The sequence below is a fragment of the Vidua chalybeata genome, chromosome 33, assembly GCF_026979565.1.
Source record: "Vidua chalybeata isolate OUT-0048 chromosome 33, bVidCha1 merged haplotype, whole genome shotgun sequence".
Taxonomy (NCBI): domain Eukaryota; kingdom Metazoa; phylum Chordata; class Aves; order Passeriformes; family Viduidae; genus Vidua; species Vidua chalybeata.
In genome coordinates, this window is record NC_071562.1 from 1004270 (window position 1) to 1030419 (window position 26150).

General features: G+C 59.0%; 2 protein-coding genes across 34 annotated transcripts in view; both read right to left on the reverse strand.

The window, feature by feature from the left end:
- Positions 1 to 453: 453 nt before the first annotated feature.
- On the reverse strand, positions 454 to 9569 carry EIF3G (eukaryotic translation initiation factor 3 subunit G). 32 transcript variants are annotated; one of them, XR_008435337.1, is made up of 14 exons: positions 9498 to 9569; positions 8279 to 8328; positions 7219 to 7311; positions 6619 to 6707; positions 5948 to 6007; positions 5410 to 5514; positions 4452 to 4641; positions 2899 to 3006; positions 1748 to 1884; positions 1573 to 1679; positions 976 to 1011; positions 922 to 931; positions 555 to 846; positions 454 to 500 (listed from the first exon to the last, which is right to left on the reverse strand). XR_008435337.1 is itself a non-coding variant. In XM_053968318.1 (11 exons), the coding sequence occupies exons 1-11, from the start codon at positions 9515 to 9517 to the stop codon at positions 996 to 998; spliced, it is 975 nt and encodes a 324-aa protein (XP_053824293.1). In that variant the 5' UTR covers positions 9518 to 9569; the 3' UTR covers positions 454 to 995. The 32 variants fall into 32 exon arrangements, 1 of the variants encoding a protein (XP_053824293.1); XR_008435336.1 differs by lacking the exon at positions 922 to 931 and having other exon boundaries at positions 555 to 888; XR_008435340.1 differs by lacking the exon at positions 922 to 931 and having other exon boundaries at positions 555 to 748; positions 973 to 1011.
- A 77-nt stretch (positions 9570 to 9646) lies between these two features.
- The window catches only part of DNMT1 (DNA methyltransferase 1), a 34608-nt gene continuing 18104 nt past the window's right edge, over positions 9647 to 26150 (reverse strand). For both annotated transcript variants that reach the window (XM_053968268.1, XM_053968267.1), the window contains exons 22-34: positions 25141 to 25362; positions 24226 to 24418; positions 22675 to 22765; positions 21994 to 22125; positions 20773 to 21055; positions 19193 to 19334; positions 17931 to 18097; positions 16514 to 16691; positions 14275 to 14470; positions 14010 to 14173; positions 12395 to 12511; positions 11775 to 11865; positions 9647 to 10395 (exon numbers count right to left, since the gene is read on the reverse strand). In XM_053968268.1, the coding sequence (XP_053824243.1) occupies positions 10346 to 10395; positions 11775 to 11865; positions 12395 to 12511; positions 14010 to 14173; positions 14275 to 14470; positions 16514 to 16691; positions 17931 to 18097; positions 19193 to 19334; positions 20773 to 21055; positions 21994 to 22125; positions 22675 to 22765; positions 24226 to 24418; positions 25141 to 25362 (2026 nt within the window). In that variant the 3' untranslated portion in view covers positions 9647 to 10345. The remainder of the gene's footprint in view (positions 10396 to 11774; positions 11866 to 12394; positions 12512 to 14009; positions 14174 to 14274; positions 14471 to 16513; positions 16692 to 17930; positions 18098 to 19192; positions 19335 to 20772; positions 21056 to 21993; positions 22126 to 22674; positions 22766 to 24225; positions 24419 to 25140; positions 25363 to 26150) is intronic.

Below are 26150 nucleotides of genomic sequence, written 5' to 3' on the forward strand. Positions count from 1 at the left end.
TTTCCATTTTTATACCCAAATTCCCATTTTTTCACCCCAAAATTCCCATTTTTCACCCAAATTCCTGTTTTCCCCCCCAAATTCCCATTTTTATACCCAAAATTACTAATTTTTCACCCAAAATTCCCATTTTCCCACCCCAAATTCCCATTTTTTACCCCAAAATTCCCATTTTTTTCCCACCCCAAATTCCCTTTTTCACTTCAAATTCCCATTTTTTCACCCCCAAATTCCCATTCCCCCTGCAAATTCCCATTTTTATACCCCAAATTCCCATTTTTTTCACCCCAAAATTCCCGCTTTCCCACCCCAAATTCCCATTTTTCCCACCCCAAATTCCATTTCCCCCCCTGATTCCTGTTTTTCACCCCAAAATTCCCATTTTTCCCCCCAAATTCCCGTTTTTCCCAGCTGGGAATTTCGGGATGAGCCCAAACCCTGGGCCAGGGACGGTGCCAGAACCCGGAGCTTTATTGAACTGGGATCAAACTGGGACCAAACTGGGACCAACTGGGACCAAACTGGGACCAAACGGGACCAAACTGGGACCAAACTGGGACCAACTGGGACCAAACTGGGACCAACTGGGACCAAACTGGGACCAACTGGGACCAACTGGGACCAAACTGGGACCAACTGGGACCAACTGGGACCAACTGGGACCAACTGGGACCAAACTGGGACCAACTGGGACCAAACTGGGACCAAACTGGGACCAACTGGGACCAAACTGGGACCAACTGGGACCAACTGGGACCAACTGGGACCAAACTGGGACCAAACTGGGACCAACTGGGACCAAACTGGGACCAACTGGGACCAAACTGGGACCAAACTGGGACCAAACTGGGACCAACTGGGACCAAACTGGGACCAACTGGGACCAAACTGGGACCAAACTGGGACCAAACTGGGACCAACTGGGACCAAACTGGGACCAAACTGGGACCAAACTGGGACCAACTGGGACCAAACTGGGATCCACTGGGAGCGGCTCAGTTGGTGGAGGGCCTGGGGAGAGGAAAAAGAGCAGTCAGGACAGGTGAGGGGGACCCCCAGGTGTGCCCAGGTATCCCCAGGTGTGTCCTGGTGTAATCCAGGTGTGCCCCAGGTGTGCTCCAGGTATCCTCACATGTGCCCCAGCTGTGTCCTGGTGTAATCCAGGTGTGCCCCAGGTATGCCTGGGTGTGCCCCAGGTGTGCCCAGGTATGTTCCAAGTGTAACCCAGATGTACCCAGGTGTTTGAGTGCCCAGGCATACCCAGGTGAGTGCCCAGGTGTGCCCAGGTGTGCCAGGTGCACACTTTGCCCACTCCACGTTGAGGATCAGGTGGATGTGGCAGCACAGGGACACCGTGGGTGCCCCCCAGGTGAGTGTGATCCCCCTCAGGTGAGTGCCCAGGTGTGCCCAGGTGAATGCCCAGGTGTGCCAGGTGCGCACTTTGCCCACTCCACGTTGAGGATCGGGTGGGTGTGGCAGCACAGGGACACTGTGGGTGCCCCCCAGGTGAGTGTGACCCCCCTCAGGTGAGTGTGACCCCCCCAGGTGTGCCCAGGTGTGCCAGGTACGCACTTTGCCCACTCCACGTTGAGGATCAGGTGGTCGTAGCCGAAGCCGGACACGCCCGCGATGGCCCTGGCCGCGTCCTCGCGCCGGTGGAAGCTGATGAAGGCGAAGCCCTGCGGAAACGGCGCCGTGAGCACCTGGCCGGGCGCGCAGGTGAGCCCCGCCCGGGCGCTCAGGTGACCTTGGACTGCCCCGTGGTCTTGTCCTTGGCCAGGTAGATGCGGGAGATGGAGCCGAAGGGGCGGAAGAGCTCCTGCAGGTCGGTCTCGCGCGTGTCCTCCGACAGGTTGGTGACGCGGATGGTGGCGTTGTCGTCGGCTGCGCGCGGCAGGTGAGGGCGGGGCGGCCGCAGGTGGGCTCCGAGGGGGCCCCGCTGCGCCCGCGCGGCCTCCGAGCGGCCCCAGGTGTGGCTTGGTTTCTCCCCCAGGTGGCCCCAAAGCCACCCAGGTGTGTCCCAGGTGTCCCCAAAGCCACCCAGGTGTGTCCCAGGTGTCCCCAAAGCCACCCAGGTGTGTCCCAGGTGTCCCCAAAACCACCCGGGTGTGTCCCAGGTGTGTCCAGGTGTCCCCAAAGCCCTCCAGGTGTGTCCCAGGTGTGGCCAGGAGTCCCCAAAGCCACCCAGGTGTGTCCCAGGTGTCCCCAAAACCACCCAGGTGTGTCCCAGGTGTTCCCAAAGTCCCCCAGGTGTGTCCCAAATGTCCCCAGAGCCTCCCAGGTGTGCCCAGGTATCCCCAGAGCCCCCCAAGTGCAGATTTTACCCCCCCAGGTGTGTCCCACGTGTGGTTTTTACCCCCCCAGGTGTGTCCCAGGTGCCCCCAGGTGTGTTTTTATTACCCCAGGTGTGTCCCAGGTGTGGTTTTTACCCCCCCCAGGTGTGTCCCAGGTGCCCCCAGGTGTGGTTTTTACCCCCCCAGGTGTGTCCCAGGTGTGGTTTTTACCCTCCCAGGTGTGGTTTTTACCCCCCCAGGTGTGTCCCAGGTGCCCCCAGGTGTGTTTTTATTCCCCCAGGTGCCCCCAGGTGTGTTTTTATTCCCCCAGGTGTGTCCCAGATGTGGTTTTTACCCTCCCAGGTGTGGTTTTTACCCCCCCAGGTGTGTCCCAGGTGTGGTTTTTACCCTCCCAGGTGTGGTTTTTACCCCCCCAGGTGTGTCCCAGGTGTGGTTTTTACCCTCCCAGGTGTGGTTTTTACCCCCCCAGGTGTGTCCCAGGTGCCCCCAGGTGTGTTTTTATTCCCCCAGGTGTGTCCCAGGTGTGGTTTTTACCCCCCCAGGTGTGTCCCAGGTGCCCCCAGGTGTGTTTTCATGCCCGCCAGGTGTGCCCAGGTGCGCTCACCTCGGCGGTTGGGCTGCATGGACTCCCCGCGCCGGCTGGCCCCGTCCCTCAGGCTGGGCGGGACGTACTTGCCCGTCTTGCTCACCTGAGCGGCCACCGGCTCCGGCTCTGCAGGTGGGGACAGGTGGGGACAGGTGAGAGGTGAGGCACAGGTGGGGACAGGTGGGGACAAGTAGGGACAGGTGAGGGACAGGTGAGAGGTGAGGGACAAGTAGGGACAGGTGAGGGACAGGTGAGAGGTGAGGCACAGGTGGGGACAGGTGGGGACAAGTAGGGACAGGTGAGGGACAGGTGAGGACAGGTGAGAGGTGAGGGACAGGTGAGGGACAGGTGGGGACAGGTGAGGAACAGCCCCACCTGCTGCTCCTGCACGGGGCCACCATGATGATCTTGGGGCCACCACAACAACAACGGGGCCACCACCACAACGGGGCCACCATGGTGACCTTTGGGTCACCACCACAATGGGGCCACCACAAACAACAATGGGGCCACCACAGTGACCTTGGGGCCACCACCACAACGGGGCCACCATGGTGACCTTTGGGTCACCACCACAACAATGGGGCCACCATGGTGACCTTGGGGCCACCACCACAACGGGGCCACCACGAACAACAACGGGGCCACCACGGTGATCTTGGGGCCACCACCACCACCTCAATGGGGCCACCACAACAATGGGGCCACCATAGTGACGTCTGGGCCACCACCATCACTACGGGGCCACCATGGTGACCTTTGGGCCACCACCAAAATGGGGCCACCATGGTGACCTTGGGGCCACCACCACCACAACGGGGCCACCACAGTGACCTTGGGGCCCCATAACGGTACAAAAATGGGGAAAATTTGGGGAAAATTCCCCAAAAAAGCGGGATTTGGGGTTTGGGGTCCCACCTCCGGGCAGCTTCTCCTTCTCGCCCGTGGACAGCCCCAGCTGCTCCTTCTGCACGGGGCCACCACAACAACGGGGCCACCATGATGACCTTGGGGCCACCACCACAATGGGGCCACCATGATGACCTTGGGGCCACCACCACCACCAGAATGGGGCCACCACAACAACAGGGCCACCACGGTGATCTTGGGGCCACCATCATCACAACGGGGCCACCACGGTGACCTTGGGGCCCCATAACGGTACAAAAATGGGGAAAATTTGGGGAAAATTCCCCAAAAAAGCGGGATTTGGGGTTTGGGGTCCCACCTCCGGGCAGCTTCTCCTTCTCGCCCGTGGACAGCCCCAGCTGCTCCTTCTGCACAGGGCCACCACAACAACGGGGCCACCATGATGACCTTGGGGCCACCACCACCACCTCAATGGGGCCACCATAACAACGGGGCCACCATAGTGACGTCTGGGCCACCACCATCACTACGGGGCCACCATGGTGACCTTTGGGCCACCACCACAATGGGGCCACCATGGTGATCTTTGGGCCACCACCACCACAACGGGGCCACCACGGTGACCTTGGGGCCCCATAACGGTACAAAAATGGGGAAAATTTGGGGAAAATTCCCCAAAAAAGCGGGATTTGGAGTCCCACCTCCGGGCAGCTTCTCCTTCTCGCCCGTGGACAGCCCCAGCTGCTCGGCCAGCTCCTTCTGCATGGGCCCCAGCGTGTCCTTGTAGGGGCAGCGCGTGGTCCAGTGGTCGCCCTTGCAGATGCGGCAGGACACGATCTTCTGGCCCTTGAGCTTGTTCATGGGGTCCTCCTCCTCCTGGCAGTTCAGGTCCTGGGGGACAGGTACACCTGAGCACACCTGGGCACACCTGGGGACAGCTGGGGACAGCTGGGGACACCTAAGGACACCTAGGACACAGCTGGGGACAGCTAGGGACACAGGTGGCGACACACGTGGGTGTGGGCCACACCTAGAGATGTTCATGGGGTTCTCCTCCTCCTGGCAGTTCAGGTCCTGTGGGACAGGTACACCTGGGCACACCTGGACACACCTGGGGACAGCTGGGGACAGCTAGGGACACAGGTGGCGACACACGTGGGTATGGGGCACGCCTAGAGGTGTTCATGGGGTCCTCCTCCTGTGTGGGGGACAGACCTGAGCACACCTGAGCGCACCTGGGCACACCTAAGGACACAGCTGGGGACACCTAAGGACACAGCTGGGGATAGCTGGGGACACAGGTGGCGACACACGTGGGTATGGGGCACACCTAGAGATGTTCATGGGGTTCTCCTCCTCCTGGCAGTTCAGGTCCTGTGGGACAGGTACACCTGAGCGCACCTGGGCACACCTGGGGACACAGCTGGGGACACCTAAGGACACCTAGGACACAGCTGGGGACAGCTAGGGACAGAGGTGGCGACACACGTGGGTATGGGGCACACCTAGAGATGTTCATGGGGTCCTCCTCCTCCTGGCAGTTCAGGTCCTGTGGGACAGGTACACCTGGGCACACCTGAGTGCACCTGGGGACAGCTAGGACACACCTGAGCACACGTGGGACACACCTGGGACACACCTGGGCACACCTGTCCCTACCTCCTTGCTGGTGATGAAGGTCATGAAGACGTCGTCGCTCACGGTCGTCGTGGCCACGTTGGGCCCGGGGGCGTCGAACTCAGAATTCCCAAATTTCTTCCAGTTCTGGGGGGAAAAGAGACAGAAAATCCAGGGAAATTGGGGATTCCAGCACGGGAACACCTCAATCCCAGTCCCCAACCCCAGGTAAAACCCATCCCCACGTAAATCCCAATCCCATCCCCAGGTAAATCCTATTTTCCCCTTTTCCCCAGGTTAAATCCCATTTTTCCCAGGTAAATCCCAGTTTTCCCCATTTTTCCAGGTAAATCCCATTTCCCCAGGTAAATCCCATTTTTCCCTATTTTCCCAGGTAAATCCCATCTTGCAGGTAAATCCCATTTTTCCCCAGGTAAATCCCATTTCCCCAGGTAAATCCCATTTTTCCCAGGTAAATCCCATTTTTCCCAATCCCATTTTTCCCAGGTAAATCCCATTTTTCCCAATCCCATTTTCCAGCTAAATCCCACTTTCCCAGGTAAATCCCATTTTCCCTCACCTTGCGCCGGGCCACGGCCTTGGAGGCTTTGCGGGTCTCGATCCGGAACGTTCGGATGATCTGGGAAAAACGTGGGAATGGGGCTGGGAAACCCCAAAAACCCCAAACTTGGGGTCCACAGGTGACAAATTTGGGAATTCTTGGAATACCTGATCCCAAAAAAACCCAAATTTGGGAATTCTTGGAATACCTAATCCCAAAAAAACCCAAATCTGGGAATTCTTGGAATACCTAATCCCCAAAAAACCCAAATTTGGGAATTCTTGGAATACCTGACCCTAAAAAACCCAAATTTGGGAATTCCTGGAACACCAGACCCAAAAAAGCCAAATTGGGGAGTTCCTGGAGCACCTAATCCCAAAAAAAACCCTGAATTTTGGAATTCCTGGAACACTTGACCCCAAAAAAAGCCAAATTTGGGAATTCCTGGAGCACCTGAGCCCCAAAAAAGCCAAATTTGGGGCTCAGGTGCCAAATTTGGGATTCAGAGGTGCCAGTTTTGGGGCTCAGGTGCCAAATTCGAGGTACCTGGAGCACCTGAGCCCCTTAGGAGCCAAATTTGGGGCTCAAAGGTGCCAAACTTGGGGCTCAGGTGCCAAACTTGGGGCTCAGGTGCCACCTGCGGGGCTCCGAGGTGCCCACCTGTGCCCACCTGTGCCCCCTGTGCCCACCTTGACCTTGCGCCCGTCCTCCTCCTCGCGGTACTCGGTGATGGTTTTGATGTTGCCATTGACGACCTCCTTGGGGGACGGGAGGGGCCCTGGGGACAGGCACAGGTGAGCCCCAGGTGTGTCCCCACGTGCCCCCAGGTGTGTCCAGGTGGCCCCAGGTATACCCAGCTGTGTCCCTCCCCTCCAGGTGTGTCACAGCTGTGTCCCAGCTGTCCCCCAGGTGTGTCCCAGGTGCCTCAGGTGCCCCCAGGTATGTCCCAGCTGTCCCCAGGTGTGTCCCAGATGCCTCAGGTATGTCTCAGGTGTCCCCAGGTGTGTCCCAGGTACCCCCAGGTGTGTCCCCAGGTGTGCCCAAGTGCCCCAGGTGTGTCCCAGATGCCTCAGGTGTGTCCCAGGAGCCCCCAGGTGTGCCCCAGCTGTCCCCAGGTGTGTCTCAGGTGTCCCCAGGTGTGCCCCAGCTATCCCCAGGTGTGTCCCAGGAGCCCCCAGGTGTGTCTCAGGTGTCCCCAGGTGTGCCCCAGCTGTCCCCAGGTGTGTCTCAGCTGTCCCCAGGTGTGTCTCAGGTGTCCCCAGGTGTGCCCCCAGGTGTGCCAGTCTCACCTCCCTTGAGCAGCTCGGCCTCAGCGCTGGAGGGGCCTCCCAGGACCCCGGGCAGGGGCAGGTCCTTCAGCAGCTCGCTGGTGATCACCTTGTCTGGGGGACAGGGGGGTCACCTGGGCTCAGGTAACCTCACCTGGGCTCAGGTAACCTCACCTGGGCTCAGGAGTCACCTGGGCACTGTGGTCACCTGGGCTCAGGTAACCTCACCTGGGCACAGGTAACCTCACCTGGGCACTGGGGTCACCTGGGCTCAGGTAACCTCACCTGGGCTCAGGTAACCTCACCTGGGTTCAGGTAACCTCACCCGGGCACAGGTAACCCTCACCTGGGCACAGGTAACCCTCACTCAGACTCAGGTAACCTCACCTGGGCTCAGGTAACCTCACCTGAGCCAGTCACCCCAGGCCCTGGCACAGCTCTCTGTCCCCAAGGACACAGGTGCCACCAACAGCAGGTACCACAGGTGTGACAGGTACCACAGGTGTGACAGATGTCCCAGGTACCACAGGTGTGACAGGTGCCACCCCTGACAGGTACCACAGGTGTGACAGGTACCACAGGTGAGACAGGTGTCCCAGGTGTGACAGGTACCACCCCTGACAGGTGCCACAGGTGTGCCAGGTGCCACCCCTGACAGGTACCACAGGTGAGACAGATATCCCAGGTGCCACAGGTGTGACAGGTACCACAGGTGTGACAGGTACCACAGGTGAGACAGGTGTCCCAGGTGTGACAGGTGCCACCCCTGACAGGTACCACCCCTGACAGGTGCCACCCCTGACAGGTACCACAGGTGTCCCAGGTGCCACCCCCGTCAGGTGTCCCAGGTGTGACAGATGTCCCAGGTGTGCCAGGTGCCACCCCCGTCAGGTGTCCCAGGTGTGCCAGGTGCCACCCCCGTCAGGTGTGCCAGGTGCCACCCCCGTCAGGTGTCCCAGGTGTGACAGATGTCCCAGGTGCCACCCCCGTCAGGTGTCCCAGGTGTGCCAGGTGTGCCAGGTGCCACCCCCGTCAGGTGTGCCAGGTGCCACCCCCGTCAGGTGTCCCAGGTGTCACTCACCATCCTCTCCTCCCTCCTCCTCCACCTGGTCAGCCCAGCTGGGCTTGGAGCTGCGGGGACACAACGGCCTCAGGTGTCCCCTCTGTGCCACCCTCAGGTGTCCCCTCTGTGCCACCCTGTGCCACCCTCAGGTGTCCCCTCTGTGCCACCCTCAGGTGTCCCCTCCTGTGCCACCCTCAGCTGTCCCTGTCCCCTCTGTGCCACCCTCAGGTGTCCCTGTCCCCTCTGTGCCACCCTCAGGTGTCCCTGTCCCCTCCCTGTGCCACCCTCAGGTGTCCCTGTCCCCTCTGTCCCCTCTGTGCCACCCTCAGGTGTCCCTGTCCCCTCCTGTGCCACCCTCAGGTGTCCCTGTCCCCTCCTGTCCCTGTCCCCTCCTGTGCCACCCTCAGGTGTCCCTGTCCCCTCTGTCCCCTCTGTGCCACCCTCAGGTGTCCCTGTCCCCTCCTGTGCCACCCTCAGGTGTCCCTGTCCCCTCTGTCCCCTCCTGTGCCACCCTCAGGGTCCCCGTGTCCCCTCGTGTCCCTGTGTCCCCTCCCCCCCCCCCGCCACCCCTTCCCCTCACGGCCCCGGCCCCGCCCGAAGCCCCCCGGGACCTCGGGGACCCCGAACCGGGACCTCGGGGACTCCGAGCCGGGACCTCGGGGACCCCGATCGGGACCTCGGGGAGCTCCGGGACCCCGAACCGGGACCTCGGGGACCCCGATCGGGACCTCGGGGAGCTCCGGGACCCCGAACCGGGACCTCCGGGACCCCGAACCGGGACCTCGGGGACATCGATCGGGACCTCGGGGAGCTCCGGGACCCCGAACCGGGACCTCCGGGACCCCGATCGGGACCTCGGGGAGCTCCGGGACCCCGACCGGGACCTCCGGGACCCCGAACCGGGACCTCGGGGACATCGATCGGGACCTCGGGGAGCTCCGGGACCCCGAACCGGGACCTCGGGGACCCCGAACCGGGACCTCGGGGACATCGATCGGGACCTCGGGGAGCTCCGGGACCCCGAACCGGGACCTCGGGGACACCGAACCGGGACCTCCGGGACCCCCGGGACGCCGAGCGGGCCCCGCCGCCGGGAGCTCCCGAGCGGGCCCCGCCAGGCCCCGATCCCGCCGTGACCCCGCTCCCGATCCCAATTTCCCCATCCCGACTGCCGCTCCCCGGCCCCGCTCCCACTGCCGGTTCCCGATCCCGCCGCCGCCGCTCCCCGCTCCCTCACTCGTAGTCCCCGGTCGGCATCGCCTCCGCCGCCCTCACGCCGCCACACCGGAAAGGCCGCCCGCCACTTCCGGCCCGCGCGAGTCACTTCCGGCGGGGGAAGGGCGGGAAGCGCCCGGCGCGGGGCATGGCGGGAAGCGGTTGCTAAGCAACGCCGCCATGGGGCTTGCGGCCTACTCGTAGCGCGGCGGAGAGAATTGTTTATAACTTATAGGCGCGATTTATTTGAAGAAATATTACAACATATAAAAACTACATAAAGTATCGAGTTCCACCTTGTACAAAGCGGCCGCGGGGGGTTCGGTACAATGCGATAAAAACGGGGGAGCGGGGCAGGGCCCTGAGGGGGTTCAGGGGAGGTTGGAGCAGCACAGAGAGCGTGGAGGGAGGGGAATTTAAAAAAAATACAAAAATAAACAAAGGGCAAAGTGGGAAAATAAAAAGCTTTTTAAAAAGAAAGAGAAGGAAAGCCAGAAAATCCAGGAAAAAAAAAAGAGGAAAAAGGAAGAAAAAATGAAGAGGAGTTAAAGAAAGGGGGGAAAAAAGGAAAAAAGAAGAGGAAAAAGGGGAAAAAAGGAGAAAGAAAGCAAGGGATATAAAGAAGGGAGAAAAATAAAAAAGGGAGGGGAGAAAGAGAAAAAAGAGAAAAAATAGATAAAAAAAGAGGGAAAAGGAGGGAAAAAAGGGGGGGAAAGGAAAAAAAAGAGGGAAAAAAAAAGAAAAAAAAAGGGAAAAAAAAGACAAAAAAGGGGAAAAAGACAAAAAAGGCAACTCAAAGCAAAGCAAAAGCCGAAGCATCCCCAAAGGAGCCGAGGCCCCCCCGTCCCCCCCGGGCTCTCCGGGCCGGGCTCAGGCGGCCGCTTCCATCGGCTCCGGCGGCGGCGGCACCGCGCGGGCACCTGCGGGACAGAGGGACAGTGAGGGGACAGACGGACAGTGAGGGGACACCGGGGACACTGAGGGGACACAGGGACAGCGCGGGCACCTGCGGGACAGAGGGACAGTGAGGGGACAGACGGACAGTGAGGGGACACCGGGGACACTGAGGGGACACTGGGGACACTGAGGGGACAGAGGGGACACCCAGGGGACAGGGACACCGCGGGCACCTGCGGGACACAGGGACACTGAGGGGACAGCGGGACAGTGAGGGGACAGAGGGGACAGTGAGGGGACAGAGGGGACACCCAGGGGACACAGGGACACTGAGGGGACAGAGGGGACACCCAGGGGACAGGGACACCGCGGGCACCTGCGGGACACAGGGACACTGAGGGGACAGCGGGACAGTGAGGGGACAGAGGGGACAGTGAGGGGACACAGGGACACTGAGGGGACAGAGGGGACAGCGGGGACAGGGACACCCAGGGGACAGGGACAGCGCGGGCACCTGCGGGACAGCGGGACACTGAGGGGACAGCGGGACACTGAGGGGACAGAGGGACACTGAGGGGACAGAGGGGATACCCAGGGGACACAGGGACACTGAGGGGACAGAGGGGACACCCAGGGGACACAGGGACACTGAGGGGACAGAGGGACACTGAGGGGACAGCGGGGACACCCAGGGGACAGGGACACCGCGGGCACCTGCGGGACAGCGGGGATGGTGACAGGGAAGGGACAGGGTGGGGACAGGGTGGGGACACTGCAGTGACACGGGGAGGACACCACAGGGACATTGTGGTGACACCATGGGGACACCGCAGGGACACTCAGCGGTCACTGAGTGGTCACCCAGTGGTCACTCAGGGTCACTCAGGGTCACCCAGCAGTCACTCAGTGGTCACTCAGTGGTCACTCAGCAGTCACTCAGTGGTCACTCAGGGTCACCCAGCGGTCACTCAGTGGTCACTCAGCGGTCACTCAGTGGTCACTCAGGGTCACCCAGCGGTCACTCAGTGGTCACTCAGCGGTCACTCAGTGGTCAGAGTCACTCAGGGTCACTCAGCGGTCACTCAGCGGTCACTCAGCGGTCAGAGTCACTCAGGGTCACTCAGCGGTCACTCAGCGGTCACTCAGTGGTCAGAGTCACTCAGGGTCACTCAGCGGTCACTCAGCGGTCACTCAGCGGTCAGAGTCACTCAGGGTCACTCAGCGGTCACTCAGCGGTCACCCAGCAGTCACTCAGTGGTCACTCAGTGGTCACTCAGTGGTCACTCAGCGGTCACCCAGCGGTCACTCAGCAGTCACTCAGTGGTCACCCAGCAGTCACTCAGTGGTCACTCAGCGGTCACCCAGCGGTCACTGAGTGGTCACTCAGCGGTCACTCACTCACCGGCCGTGTCCTGGCGCACTTTGGCCACAGCGCAGGCCTTGATCTCCAGCCCGATGGCCTTGGCCAGGGGAGGTGGCACCGCGTTGCCCACCTGGGGACAGAGGGACAGACGGACGTGGGATGGGGACAGAGGGACAGAGGGACAGAGGGACAGAGGGACGTGGGATGGGGACAGAAGGACAGAGGGACAGGGGACAGAGGGACAGAGGGACAGAGGGACAGAGGGACAGAGGGATAGAGGGACAGAGGGACAGAGGGACAGAGGGACAGAGGGACAGAGGGATAGAGGGACGTGGGATGGGGACAGGGGGACAGGGGGACAGGGGACAGAGGGACAGAGGGATGTGGGATGGGGACAGGGGGGACAGAGGGATGTGGGATGGGGACAGGGGACAGAGGGACAAAGGGACAGAGGGACAGGGGACAGAGGGACAGGGGACAAAGGGACAAAAGGACAAGATGACAATGAACAATGGCAGAAGAGGACAATGGACAGTGGGACAATGGGACAATGGGGACAGAGAGGACAAAGGGACAATGGGGACAAGGGGACAAAGGGACAGGAGGACAATGGGGACGAGGGGACACCGGCTCCATGCCACCGTGCTGGGGCCACCGACCTGTCTGTGCTTGTCCAGGATGTTCCCGAAGAGCCGGAAGGTGTCCGGGAAGCCTTGGGAGCGAGCGCATTCCCGCACGCTGACCACGCGGTGCTGCTCGGGGTGCAGCACGCGGCCCTGCAACGGCCACCGTTGGGACGTGCTGGCCACCGGAGACCAGCACACCCAATGTGGTGGCCACCGGAGACCAGCACACCCAACGTGGTGGCCACCGGAGACCAGCAAACCCAACGTGGTGGCCACCGGAGACCAGCACACCCGACGTGCTGGCCACCAGAGACCAGCAAACCCAACGTGGTGGCCACCGGAGACCAGCACACCCAACGTGGTGGCCACCGGAGACCAGCACACCCAACGTGGTGGCCACCGGAGACCAGCACACCCGACGTGGTGGCCACCGGAGACCATCACACCCAACATGGTGGACACTGCAGACCATCACACCCAACATGGTGGACACTGGAGACCAGCACACCCAATGTGGTGGCCACTGCAGACCAGCACACCCGACGTGGTGGCCACTGCAGACCAGCACACCCAATGTGGTGGCCACCAGAGACCAGCACACCCAACGTGGTGGCCACTGGAGACCAGCACACCCGACATGATGGACACTGGAGACCATCACACCCAATGTGGTGGACACTGGAGACCATCACACCCAACATGGTGGCCACCGGAGACCAGCACACCCGACGTGCTGGCCACCGGAGACCAGCACACCCGACGTGGTGGACACTGGAGACCAGCAAACCCAACATGGTGGACACTGGAGACCAGCACACCCAACGTGGTGGCCACTGCAGACCAGCACACCCAACGTGGTGGCCACTGGAGACCAGCACACCTGACGTGGTGGACACTGCAGACCATCACACCCAACATGGTGGACACTGCAGACCATCACACCCAATGTGCTGGCCACTGCAGACCAGCACACCCAACATGGTGGACCCTGGAGACCAGCAAACCCAACATGGTGGACACTGGAGACCATCACACCCAACGTGGTGGACACTGGAGACCAGCACACCCAACATGGTGGCCACCAGAGACCAGCACACCCAACATGGTGGACACTGCAGACCATCACACCCAACATGGTGGACACTGCAGACCATCACACCCAACATGGTGGACACTGCAGACCATCACACCCAACATGGTGGACACTGCAGACCAGCACACCCAACATGGTGGACACTGCAGACCATCACACCCAACATGGTGGACACTGCAGACCATCACACCCAACATGGTGGACACTGCAGACCATCACACCCAACATGGTGGACACTGGAGACCAGCACACCCAACATGGTGGACACTGGAGACCAGCACACCCAACATGGTGGACACTGGAGACCAGCACACCCAACATGGTGGACACTGGAGACCATCACACCCAACCATTGGGACACGGTGGCCACTGGTCACCACCAAGCAACCCACCCAGCTGTTGGGACAACGATGACCGTTGGCCACTATCAAGGGTTGGGACTTGGTGGCCATCGGTCACCACCACCAACCCCACCCAAGGGTTGGAACAACGATGACCGCTGGACACCACCACCAACGCCACCCGCTGGGCGCGCCCGCGGTTCCCCGGCCCCACCTGCTTGCCCATGGGCTCGGGGTTGGTGACGGTGGTGCTGAAGAAGCCGTCCCACTCCAGGCGCCCGTAGAGCCCGGCCCAGTGGTTGTGCCGGTTGCCGGTGTGCGGGAGGCACCACGGGATGAGGGTGTTGAACTGCCGGTCGGCCGGGTCGCACGGCTTCCCTGGGAAACGCCAAAAAAAAAAAACCAAAACACCCCGGGATGTCGGGAGAACGGCAACGCCCGCCCACCCGGCGACGTGTTCATGGAGGTCCACCACCCACCTTCGGCGCAGGAGCAGACGCCGCGCAGGGCGCCGGAGCTGCTGCGGCCGTTCTTGCGCTCGTGGTGGGTGTAGCGCAGCTTCCTGGTGGTGGTGCCGTCCGAGAGCCGCACCTCGATGTTGGGCAGGTCCCGCCAGTCGGAGCCGGGCGCCAGCGGGATGTGCCGCATCCGCGCCGCCACCAGCGCGCTCATGTCCTGCCGCGGCCAGCCCGGCGTCACCGCGGGCCGGGAGGGGCGCCGCGAGGGACAACGGGGGACGGTGGGCACCACCAGGGGGTTGTTGGGCATCACCAGGGGTTGTTGGGCACCACCGGGGGACGTTGGACACTATCAGGGGACTTTGGGCACCACCGGGGGTTGTTGGGCACCACCAGGAGATGTTGGGCACTGCCAAGAAATGTTGGGCACCACTGGGGGATGTTGGACACTATCAGGGGACTTTGGGCACCACCGGGGGTTGTTGGGCACCACCAGGAGATGTTGGGCACTGCCAAGAAATGTTGGGCACCACTGGGGGATGTTGGACACTATCAAGGGACTTTGGACACCACCAGTAGACACTGGACACCACCGGGGGACGTTGGACATCAGTGGAGGACATTGGACACTATCAGGGGACTTTTGACACCACCGGGGGACGTTGGGCACCATTGGGAGTTGTTGGACACCATCAGTGGACATTGGACACCACCGGGGGACGTTGGGCACCATCAGGGGACTTTGGACACCACCAGGAGATGTTGGGCACCACCAGGAGATGTTGGACATCCTTGGGGGACTTTTGGCACCACTGGGGGACGTTGGGCACCATCAGGGGACGTTGGACACCATTGGAAGATGTTGGACACCATCAGTGGACATTGGACACCACCGGGGGACGTTGGACACCACCGGGGGACGTTGGGCACCACCAGGAGATGGTTGGTGCTCAGGGGCAGGGTGGGGAGAGGTGGCTCCCCGTGGATTCACTGGTTCCCAAGGGATCCACCAGATCCCGGTGTTCCCACCAGGCTCCCAATGGACAATGGGACAATCCCAAGGGATCCCGGTGGTCCCACCAGGCTCCCAGTGGACAATGGGACAATCCCAAGGGATCCTGGTGGTCCCACCAGGCTCCCAATGGACAATGGGACAATCCCAAGGGATCCCAGTGGTCCCACCAGGCTCCCAGTGGACAATGGGACAATCCCAAGGGATCCTGGTGGTCCCACCAGGCTCCCAATGGACAATGGGACAATCCCAAGGGATCCCGGTGGTCCTACCAGGCTCCCAATGGACAATGGGACAATCCCAAGGGATCCCAGTGGTCCCACCAGGCTCCCAGTGGACAATGGGACAATCCCAAGGGATCCCAGTGGTCCCACCAGGCTCCCAGTGGACAATGGGACAATCCCAAGGGATCCCAGTGGTCCCACCAGGCTCCCAGTGGCTCTACCATTCCCAACACCTCCACGTGTTCCCAAAACCTCCACCAATTCCCAAAATCACCATTCCCAAGATCTCCACCAGGTCCCAAAATCGCCTCACCATGCCCAAAACCTTCACCGTTCCCAAAACCACCATTCCCAAGACATCCACCATTTCCAACACCTCCACCAGGTCCCAAAATCTCCACCATTCCCAAAATCTCCACCAGTTCCCAAAAACGCCACCATTCCCAACACCTCCACCATTCCCAGAACCACCATTCCCAAGACATCCACCATTCCCAACACCTAACACCTCCACCAATTCCCAAAATCGTCACCATTCCCAAATCAACCATTTCCAAATCCACCATTCCCAAAATCTCCACCAGTTCCCAACACCTCCACCAGTTCCCAAAATCTCCACCATTCCCAAATCCACCATTTCCAAATCCACCATTCCCAATATCTCCACCAGTTCCCAAAATCTCCACCATTCCCAAGACATCCACCAGTTCCCAACATCTCCACCAGTCCCAAATCCACCATTCCCAAGACATCCACCATTCCCAAGACATCCACCATTCCCAGGATCTCCACCAGTTCCCAACATCTCCACCATTCCCAAATCCAGCATTCCCAAGTCCACCATTCCCAAGACATCCACCATTCCCAGGATCTCCACCAGTTCCCAACACCTCCACCATTCCCAAGTCCACCATTCCCACCAGTTCCCAGCAGCTCCCCCATCCCAGTTTCGGGCACGGCCACCCCGGGAAGCCGCGGGGCCGCTCCGCCGGGATCCGGTGGATCCGGGGTGTCCCATTCCCACCTTGCAGATGTGATCCCTGAGGATGGGCTGGTACTGGGAGCCGCGGATCTGGCGCTGGAACCACGACTGGGGCTCGCCGTTGTAGGAGATCTCCAGCGCCGAGGCGCCGTTCCGGATCTCCGGCAGGTCCGACATCGTGTCCCGCACCGTGATGGTGCGGAACGGGCCCGAGTACGTCCTGCGGGGGAGAGAATTCCCAACTCGGAATTCCCAACTCGGAACTCCCGACTCGGAATTCCCAACTCGGAACTCCCAACTCGGAACTCCCAACTCAGAACTCCCAACTCGGAATTCCCAACTCAGAACTCCCAACTCGGAATTCCCGACTCGGAATTCCCAACTCAGAATTCCCGACTCGGAATTCCCAACTCGGAATTCCTGACTCAAAATTCCCAACTTGGAACTCCCAACTTGGAACTCCCAACTCGGAATTCCCGACTCAGAACTCCCAACTCGGAACTCCCGACTCGGAATTCCCAACTCAGAACTCCCTACTCGGAATTCCCGACTCGGAATTCCCAACTCGGAACTCCCAACTTGGAACTCCCAACTCGGAATTCCCGACTTGGAATTCCCGACTCGGAACTCCCAACTCGGAATTCCCGACTCGGAACTCCCAACTTGGAGCTCCCAACTCGGAACTCCCAACTCGGAACTCCCTACTCAGAATTCCTGACTTGGAATTCCCAGCGCCAAATTTCTGATGTCAAATCCCCAACAAGGAATTCCTGGCATTGAATTCCCGATGTCGAATTCCCAGCCCCAAATTCCCAGTGTGGAATTCCCAACGTGGAAATCCTGACACAGAATTTCCAACACAGAATTCTCAGTGCCGAATTCCCAGCTCAGAATTCCCAACTTGAAATCCCCAACGCCGAATTCCCAACACCCAATTCCCAAGTGCCGAATTCCCAACACTGAATTCCCAACACCCAATTCCCAAGTGCCAAGTTCCCAACTCAGAATTCCCAACTGGAAATCCACAACTCAGAATTCCCAATGCCAAATTTCCCATCGCCAAATTCCCAACACAGAATTCTCAACACCCAATTCCCAACTCAGAATTCCCGAACCAGAATCCCCGAGTGCCGAATTGCCAACTCGGAATCGCCAAACCGGAATCTCCGAGTGCCAAATTGCCAAACCGGAATTGCCAAACCCGAATCCCCGAGTGCCGAATTGCCAAATCGGAATCCCCGAGTGCCGAGTTGCCAAACTGGAATTCCCAAACTGGAATCTCCGAGTGCCAAATTGCCAAACCGGAATTGCCAAACCCAAATCCCCGAGTGCCGAGTTGCCAAACTGGAACTGCCAAACTGGAATCTCCGAGTGCCAAATCGCCAAACCGGAATCCCCGAGTGCCGAACTGCCAAAGCGTGATTCCCGACCGGAATTCCCGGCGACTCCGGGATCTCACCGGGTGATGTTGCTGACGAACTTCTTGTCGTCCACCACGACGCTGAGCTGGCAGGCGCGGGGGGCGAAGACGTGCAGGGGCTCGGGGAACATGGGCAGCTTCTCGCCCGGCGCCGCCGCCAGCACGATGGCGCGGCGCCGCGTCTGCGCCACGCCGTACTGCCCGGCCTGCGGGGACAACCCCCGGTGGGACCCTCACCGAGCTGGGCACCGACCCAGAGCCACCCGAGGGGACAATTCCTCCTTTGGGGGGGACAGGTCTGAGGGACAGGGTGGGAATGTCCCCAAAGCCACCCGAGGGGACCCCCTCGTCTGGGGGGGACAGTTCTGAGGGACAGGGTGTCCCCAAAGCCACCCGAGGGGACAGTTCTGAGGGACAGGGTGGGAATGTCCCCAAAGCCACCGAGGGGACAGGTCTGAGGGACAGGGTGGGAATGTCCCCAAAGCCACCGAGGGGACAGGTCTGAGGGACAGGGTGGGAATGTCCCCAAAGCCACCGAGGGGACAGGTCTGAGGGACAGGGTGGGAATGTCCCCAAAGCCACCCGAGGGGACAGTTCCTCCTCTGGGGGGGACAGTTCTGAGGGACAGGGTGTCCCCAAAGCCACCCGAGGGGACAGTTCCTCCTTTGGGGGGGACAGTTCTGAGGGACAGGGTGGGAATGTCCCCAAAGCCACCCAAGGAGTCAATTCCTCCTTTGGAGAACCTGTCCCCTCTGGGAATGTCCCCAAAGCCACCCAAGGGGTCTTTGGAGGGGACAGTTCTGAGGGACAGGGGTGGGAATATCCCCAGAGCCACCCGAGGGGACAATTCCTCCTTTGGAGGGGACAATTCCTGAGGGACAGGGTGGGAATGTCCCCAGAGCCACCCAAGGGGACAGGTCTGAGGGACAGGGTGGGAATGTCCCCAAAGCCACCCGAGGGGACAATTCCTCCTTTGGAGAACCTGTCCCCTCTGGGAATGTCCCCAGAGCCACCCAAGGGGACAGTTCCTCCTTTGGGGGAGACAGTTCTGAGGGAAAGGGGTGGGAATGTCCCCAAAGCCACCCAAGGAGTCAATTCCTCCTGTGGAGAACCTGTCCCCTCTGGGAATGTCCCCAAAGCCACCCAAGGAGTCAATTCCCCCTTTGAAGGACCAACCAGGAACGGGCCAATTCCCACCTGACGACTCCTTTGGGAACGTCCCCAAGGAGCGACACAACCAACGTTTGTCGGGGTGCCAAAAAAGAGGTTTTTTCCCCCAAAAGCAGCCCCGGGGAGCCTACCTGGAGCACCCCGAAGGTGCACTGGTAGCCCATGCGCACCAGGCAGCGCAGGGTCAGCTTGAGCACCATGGACCTCTTGAAGGACACGAAATTCCGGACGTTCTCCAGCAGGAAGAAGCGCGGCCGGTAATAATCGCAGTAACTGTGGGGACAGCGGGACGTCGGCGTGGCCAGGGGACACCGGATGGGGTCTCACCCCAAAAATCCCCTCCATCACCCCAAAAAATCCTCTTCACACCCACCAGGGGACACCGGATGGGGTCTCACCCCAAAAATCCCCTCCATCACCCCAAAAAATTCCCTCCACAGCCATGAGGGGACACCGGATGGGGTCTCACCTCAAAAATCCCCTCAATCACCCTAAAAACTTCCCTCCACACGCATGAGGGGACAACAGATGGGGGCTCATCCCAAAAATCCCCTCCATCACCCCAAAAAATCCTCTCCACACCCACGAGGGGACACCAGATGGGGTCTCACCCCAAAAATCCCCTCCCTCACCCCAAAAAATTCCCTCCACAGCCATGAGGGGATACGGGATGGGGTCTCACCCCAAAAATCCCCTCCCTCACCCCAAAAAATTCCCTCCACACCCACCAGGGGACACCAGGAGGGATCTCACCTCAAAAATCCCCTCCATCACCCCAAAAAATCCTTTCCACACCTATCAGGGGACACTGGACAAGACCTTAACCCAAAAAATCCTCTCCATACCCATGAGAGGACACAGGATGCGGTCTCACCTCAAAAATCCCCTCCCTCACCCCAAAAAATTTCTTCCACAGCCATGAGGGGACACGGGATGGGGTCTCACCTCAAAAATCCCCTCCATCACCCCAAAAAATCCTCTCCACACCCATGAGGGGATTTTTGGGATCTCACCTCCCAAAAATCCCCTCCATCACCCCAAAATCCCCTCCACACCCATGAGGGGACACAGGATGGGGTCTCACCTCCAAAATCCCCTCCAACCCCACAAGAGGACACAGGATGGGGGTCTCACCTCCCAAAATCCCCTCCAACCACACAAGAGGACACGGGATGGGGTCTCACCTCCCAAAATCCCCTCCAACCACACAAGGGGACATGGGATGGGGTCTCACCTCCCAAAATCCCCTCCACACCCATGAGGGGACACAGGATGGGGTCTCACCTCCCAAAATCCCCTCCAACCACACAAGAGGACACGGGATGGGGTCTCACCTCCCAAAATCCCCTCCACACCCATGAGAGGACATGGGATGGGGGTCTCACCTCCCAAAATCCCCTCCAACCACACAAGAGGACACGGGATGGGGTCTCACCTCCCAAAATCCCCTCCACACCCACGAGGGGACACGGGATGGGGTCTCACCTCCCAAAATCCCCTCCACACCCACGAGGGGACACGGGATGGGGTCTCACCTCCCAAAATCCCCTCCAACCACACAAGAGGACACAGGATGGGGTCTCACCTCCCAAAATCCCCTCCACACCCACAAGAGGACACGGGATGGGGTCTCACCTCCCAAAATCCCCTCCAACCACACAAGAGGACACGGGATGGGGTCTCACCTCCCAGAAATCCCCTCCACACCCACCTGAGGAAGGAGACCACCAGGGAGTTCTTGAACTTGGAGTAGGTGCGGGAGTTGAAGCGGTTCATGCCGCTGAAGCCCTGGCACGGGGGGCCACCGCAGAGCATCTCCACGTCGCCCTTCTGGGGCAGTTTCTGGCCCAAGGAATTGGTCTTCTCGCCGGCCATGACCAGCTTGAGGAGGACGTTGCAGTCCTCGGTGAACACCGTGGTGCCGGGGTTGTTGAGCCGGAACGCCTGCGCCGCCGGCTCCCACATCTCGATGGCCCAGAGCGTCTCCGAGACTCCTGCGGGCACGGCCGGCATGGCCAGGGATGGTCAGGGATGGGCACCGGGATGGGCACTGGGAATGGGCAGGGATGGGTGGGAATGGGCAGGGATGGGCACTGGGAATGGGCAGGGATGGTCAGGGATGGTCAGGGATGGACACAGGGAATGGGCAGGGATGGTCAGGAATGGACACAGGGAATGGTCAGGAATGGACACTGGGAATGGTCAGGGATGGACACTGGGAATGGTCAGGGATGGTCAGGGATGGTCAGGGATGGGCACTGGGAGTGGTCAGGGATGGACACAGGGAATGGTCAGGGATGGACACTGGGAATGGTCAGGGATGGTCAGGAATGGACACTGGGAATGGTCAGAAATGGTTAGGAATGGTCAGGAATGGTTAGGAATGGTCAGGAATGGACACTGGGAATGGTCAGGAATGGACACTGGGAATGGTCAGGGATGGTCAGGAATGGTCAGGAATGGTCAGGAATGGACACTGGGAATGGTCAGGAATGGACACAGGGAATGGTCAGGGATGATCAGGAATGGTCAGGAATGGACACTGGGAATGGTCAGGGATGGACACTGGGAATGGTCAGGGATGGACACAGGGAATGGTCAGGGATGGACACTGGGAATGGTCAGGAATGGACACTGGGAATGGTCAGGGATGGTCAGGAATGGTCAGGAATGGTTAGGAACGGACACTGGGAATGGTCAGGAATGGACACTGGGAATGGTCAGGAATGGACACTGGGAATGGTCAGGGATGGTCAGGAATGGTCAGGAATGGACACAGGGAATGGTCAGGGATGGGCACTGGGAACGGTGGGAATGCCCAGAGCCGGGTGCAACAGCCAGGGCCGGGCACTGCCAACGCCCAGCAGATTTGCCAAGCCCCGGGGCCTCTTCCAAGCCCAGCCATGCCCCAGCTCCAGGAGCTGGACCTCACCTGCCTGGTGGAAGCCCTCGGAGAGGCCCCCACAGCCGGAGAACACGTCCAGCGTCCTCAGCTTGGGCACCTGGAGCTGGGCCGGCTCCTGCTCGCTCTGCTCCGCGCTCGCCGCCTTCCCTTTGCCCTTCCCTGCCAAAACCCCGGCCAGGCACGCCTCAGTCCCTGCCTTCCTCCTCCTCATGCCCTGGTCCTCCTCTTCCTCCTCCTCCTCTGGTAATCCATCACCTCCCAGACCCTTTTCTGCCCTTTTTTACCCATTTTCTGCCCCTTTTTTACCCATTTTCTGCCCCTTTTTACCCATTTTCTGCCCCTTTTTTACCCATTTTCTGCCCCTTTTTTACCCATTTTCTGCCACTTTTTACTCATTTTCTGCCCCTTTTTTACTCATTTTCTGCCCCTTTTTTACTCATTTTCTGTCCTTTTTTTACCCATTTTCTGCCCCTTTTTTACTCATTTTCTGTCCTTTTTTACCCATTTTCTGCCCCTTTTTTACCCATTCCCTGCCCCAATTCCAGCCCCTTCCCCACCTCTTTTCCACCCCATTTTTCAGCCCCTTTGCCACCCCTTTTCCACCTTTTTTCTGCCCTTTTTCCTGTCTTTTCCCATCCCTTTCCCACCCCTTTTCCACCCTTTTCCCACCCTTTTCCCACCCCTTTCCCACCCTTTTTCCAGCCTCACCTTTCCCTTTCCCCTTCCCCTTCCCTTTGTTCCCAGAGCTCCGGGCGTGGTTGGGAGGATCCTCAAAGCTCTTGGTTTTGGCGTTGTAAGCCTAGAAAATAAAAAACCCAAAAATCCCCAGGATTTGGGATTGGACACGAGGAGCTTTTCCAGCTCGGGAATGGCCCCGGGATTGCCAAAATCCCGCTGGAATCAGGGGATGGTTCCGTGATTTTGTGACAGCAGAACCCCAGGGACACATGCAGAGTGCCCAGGAACTCATTCAGGTCCTCCAAGGACAATTCCAGACCTCCAGGAACTCACCCAGATCAACGAAAACCCAGTTTAGCACCCAAAATTTGTTCCCAAAATCCCAGAACCAGCCCCAAATCTAAGGTATCCATGGAAAACCCACCTGGAGACACCAGAACCCCCCACTCTGCTCCATCCCTGGGGTCTCCAGACCTCCAGGAACTCTTCCACACCTCCAGGAACTCATCCAGATCCATGAAAACCCAGTTTAGCACCCAAAATTTGTTCCCAAAATCTCAGAACCAACCGCAAATCCAACCCTTCCATGGAAAACCCACCTGGAGACACCAGAACCCCCCACTCTGCTCCATCCCTGGGGTCTCCAGACCTCCAGGAACTCATCCAGATCCACAAAAACCCAGTTTAGCACCCAAGATTTGCTCCCAAAATCCCAGAACCGGCCCTGAGACACCAGAACTCCCCACTCTGCTCCATCCCTGGGGTCTCCAGACCTCCAGGAACTCTTCCAGACCTCCAGGAACTCACCCAGATCCATGAAAACCCAGTTTAGCTCCCAAAATTTGTTCCCAAAATCCCAGAACCAGCCCCAAATCTAAGGTATCCATGGAAAACCCACCTGGAGACACCAGAACCCCCCACTCTGCTCCATCCCTGGGGTCTCCAGACCTCCAGGAACTCATCCAGATCCTTGAAAACCCAAGATTTACTCCCTAAAATGCTGGAGTTGGCCCCAAATCCAATTCCTCCATGGAAAAGCCCAACTTTACTTCATCCCTGGGGTCTCCAGACCTCCAGGAACTCTTCCACACCTCCAGGAACTCATCCAGATCCATGGAAACCCAGTTTAGCACCCAAAATTTGTTCCCAAAATCCCAGAACTGGCCCCAAATCCAACCCTTCCATGGAAAACCCACCTGGAGACACCAGAACCCCCCACTCTGCTCCATCCCTGGGGTCTCCAGACCTCCAGGAACTCATCCAGATCCACAAAAACCCAGTTTAGCACCCAAAATTTCCTCCCCAAAATCCCAGAACTGGCCCCAAATCCAAGCTCTCCATGGAAAACCCACCTGGAGACACCAGAACCCCCCACTCTGCTCCATCCCTGGGGTCTCCAGAGCTCCAGGAACTCATCCAGACCTCCAGGAACTCATCCAGATCCACGAAAACCCAGTTTAGCACCCAAGATTTGCTCCCCAAAATCCCAGAACCGGCCCCGAGACACCAGAACCCCCCACTCTGCTCCATCCCTGGGGTCTCCAGGCTCCTCCTCCCCCCCTGGAATTCCCGTTCCCTCACCTCCAGGAAGTAGAAGCGGTCCAGGCCACCGGCCGAGTAGTCCTGGATGCTCTCGGTCAGGTCCTCGCCGTAGACCACGGAGCAGCGGCCCTGGACCGCCCGGAACTCCACGGTGGCCTCCTCGTCGCTCCAGTAGAGGAGGTTGATGTCGGCGTGGTAGCTCGCCTTCGTGGACTTGTGGGTGTTCTCGGGCCTGGAAATTCCCGGGAAAACGCCGGGATTAGGGGGGAAAACCGAGGTGGGGCCTCTTCTTGGTGGGGTTGGTGTTTGGAGAGGGGATTTTGGGGGGTTTTGGGGGGTTTTTGGGTGGGATGGAGGGAAGATTGGAGGTGGGGTAAGGAGTGGATTGAGGAAAAAGGGGTTTTAAGGGAGCTTGAGGCATCTGGAGATGTCCAGAAACATCCCAAGGTGTCCAAAGACCTCCCACGACATCCAAAGAAGTCCAAAGACATCTCAAAACATTCCAGGACATCCAAAAATGTCCCAAAATACCCAAAGATACCCAAAAGGATCCAAAAACATCCAAAGAAGTCCAAAGACATCTCAAGACATCCGAAAGTGTCCAAAGATGTCCCATCAAGGCCATCCAAGTCCGTGGATTCCTACCCCGATCCCCAGCACTGCTCATGCCACCGACCCCAAATCCTCATCAATTTTGGGAGAGTTTTCCCAACTTTGGGGCCACCGAGCCCCAACCCTCATGGATTTGGGGCCAGAATTCCCGATTTTGAGGCCGACCAAGTTTAGGACAACCCTCCCAGATTTGGGCGAGTTTTTCCAAGGATCACCCAAGTTGGGAAGTCAACCGAGAACCTCCAAAGGTTTGGGCCACCAGACCAAGCCCTGCTATCACCACCAACTCCAAACCTTCCCGGGCCACCCCCCCCAAAAAAAAAAAATCCCTGGATTTGGCACCTGTAGAACTTGTAGATGCCGAGCTTGATGTCGGCCTCGTTGGGTTTGCCGTTGCCGCGCAGGCTGCAGAAGATGCTCTTGATGCGGCCCACGCGGAACGGGTCGGGCGCGTCCAGGTTGCTGCCCTTGATGTACTCGGAGTACTTCCGGTAGTGCTCGGGGTGCAGCTCCTCGTCCACCGCCTCCTTCTTGGGCCTCTTGGCCGGGCTGGCCGGCTTCACGCTGGGGAAAATCGGGAAAAGCGACCCAAAAACGTCGGGATGTGGAGCTTGGGGCGGTGGAGGGTGGAGTTGGGGGGGTGGGTCTTGGGGTTTTCCAGCCTTGATTCTGATTTGTCCAACAAAAGTTGGGTGAAGAGTTGGAATTCAGGGATCTTGGAGGGGTTTCCAGCCTTGATTCCAATTTATTCACCAAAAGTTGGGTGAAGAGTTGGAATTCAGGGATCTTGGAGGGGTTTCCAGCCTTGATTCCAATTTATTCACCAAAAGTTGGGTGAAGAGTTGGAATTCAGGGATCTTGGAGGGGTTTTCCAGCCTAGATTCCAATTTATTCACCAAAAGTTGGGTGAAGAGTTGGAATTCAGGGATCTTGGAAGGGTTTCCAGCCTTGATTCCAATTTATCCACCAGAAGTTGGGAGAAGATTTGGAATTCAGGGATCTTGGTGGGGTCTCCAAACCTTAATTGGTTCTATAATTCCATAATTCCAATTTATCCACCAAAAGTTGGGTGAAGATTTGGAATTAAGGGGTCTTGGAAGGGTTTTCCAGCCTTGATTCCAATTTTTTTTTGTCAAAAGTTGGGTTAAGAGTTGGAATTAAGAGATTTTGGAGAGGTTTTAGAGCCTTAATTCCATAATTCCAATTTATCCCCCAAAACTGGGTTAAAATTTGGAACTCAAGGTCTTAGAGGGATCTCCCAACTTTAATTCTCTGATCCTGCAATTCCCAAATTCCAATTCACGCCCCAAAACGCAGCACCAGGATGATCCCACCAGAGCCACCTCTCAACC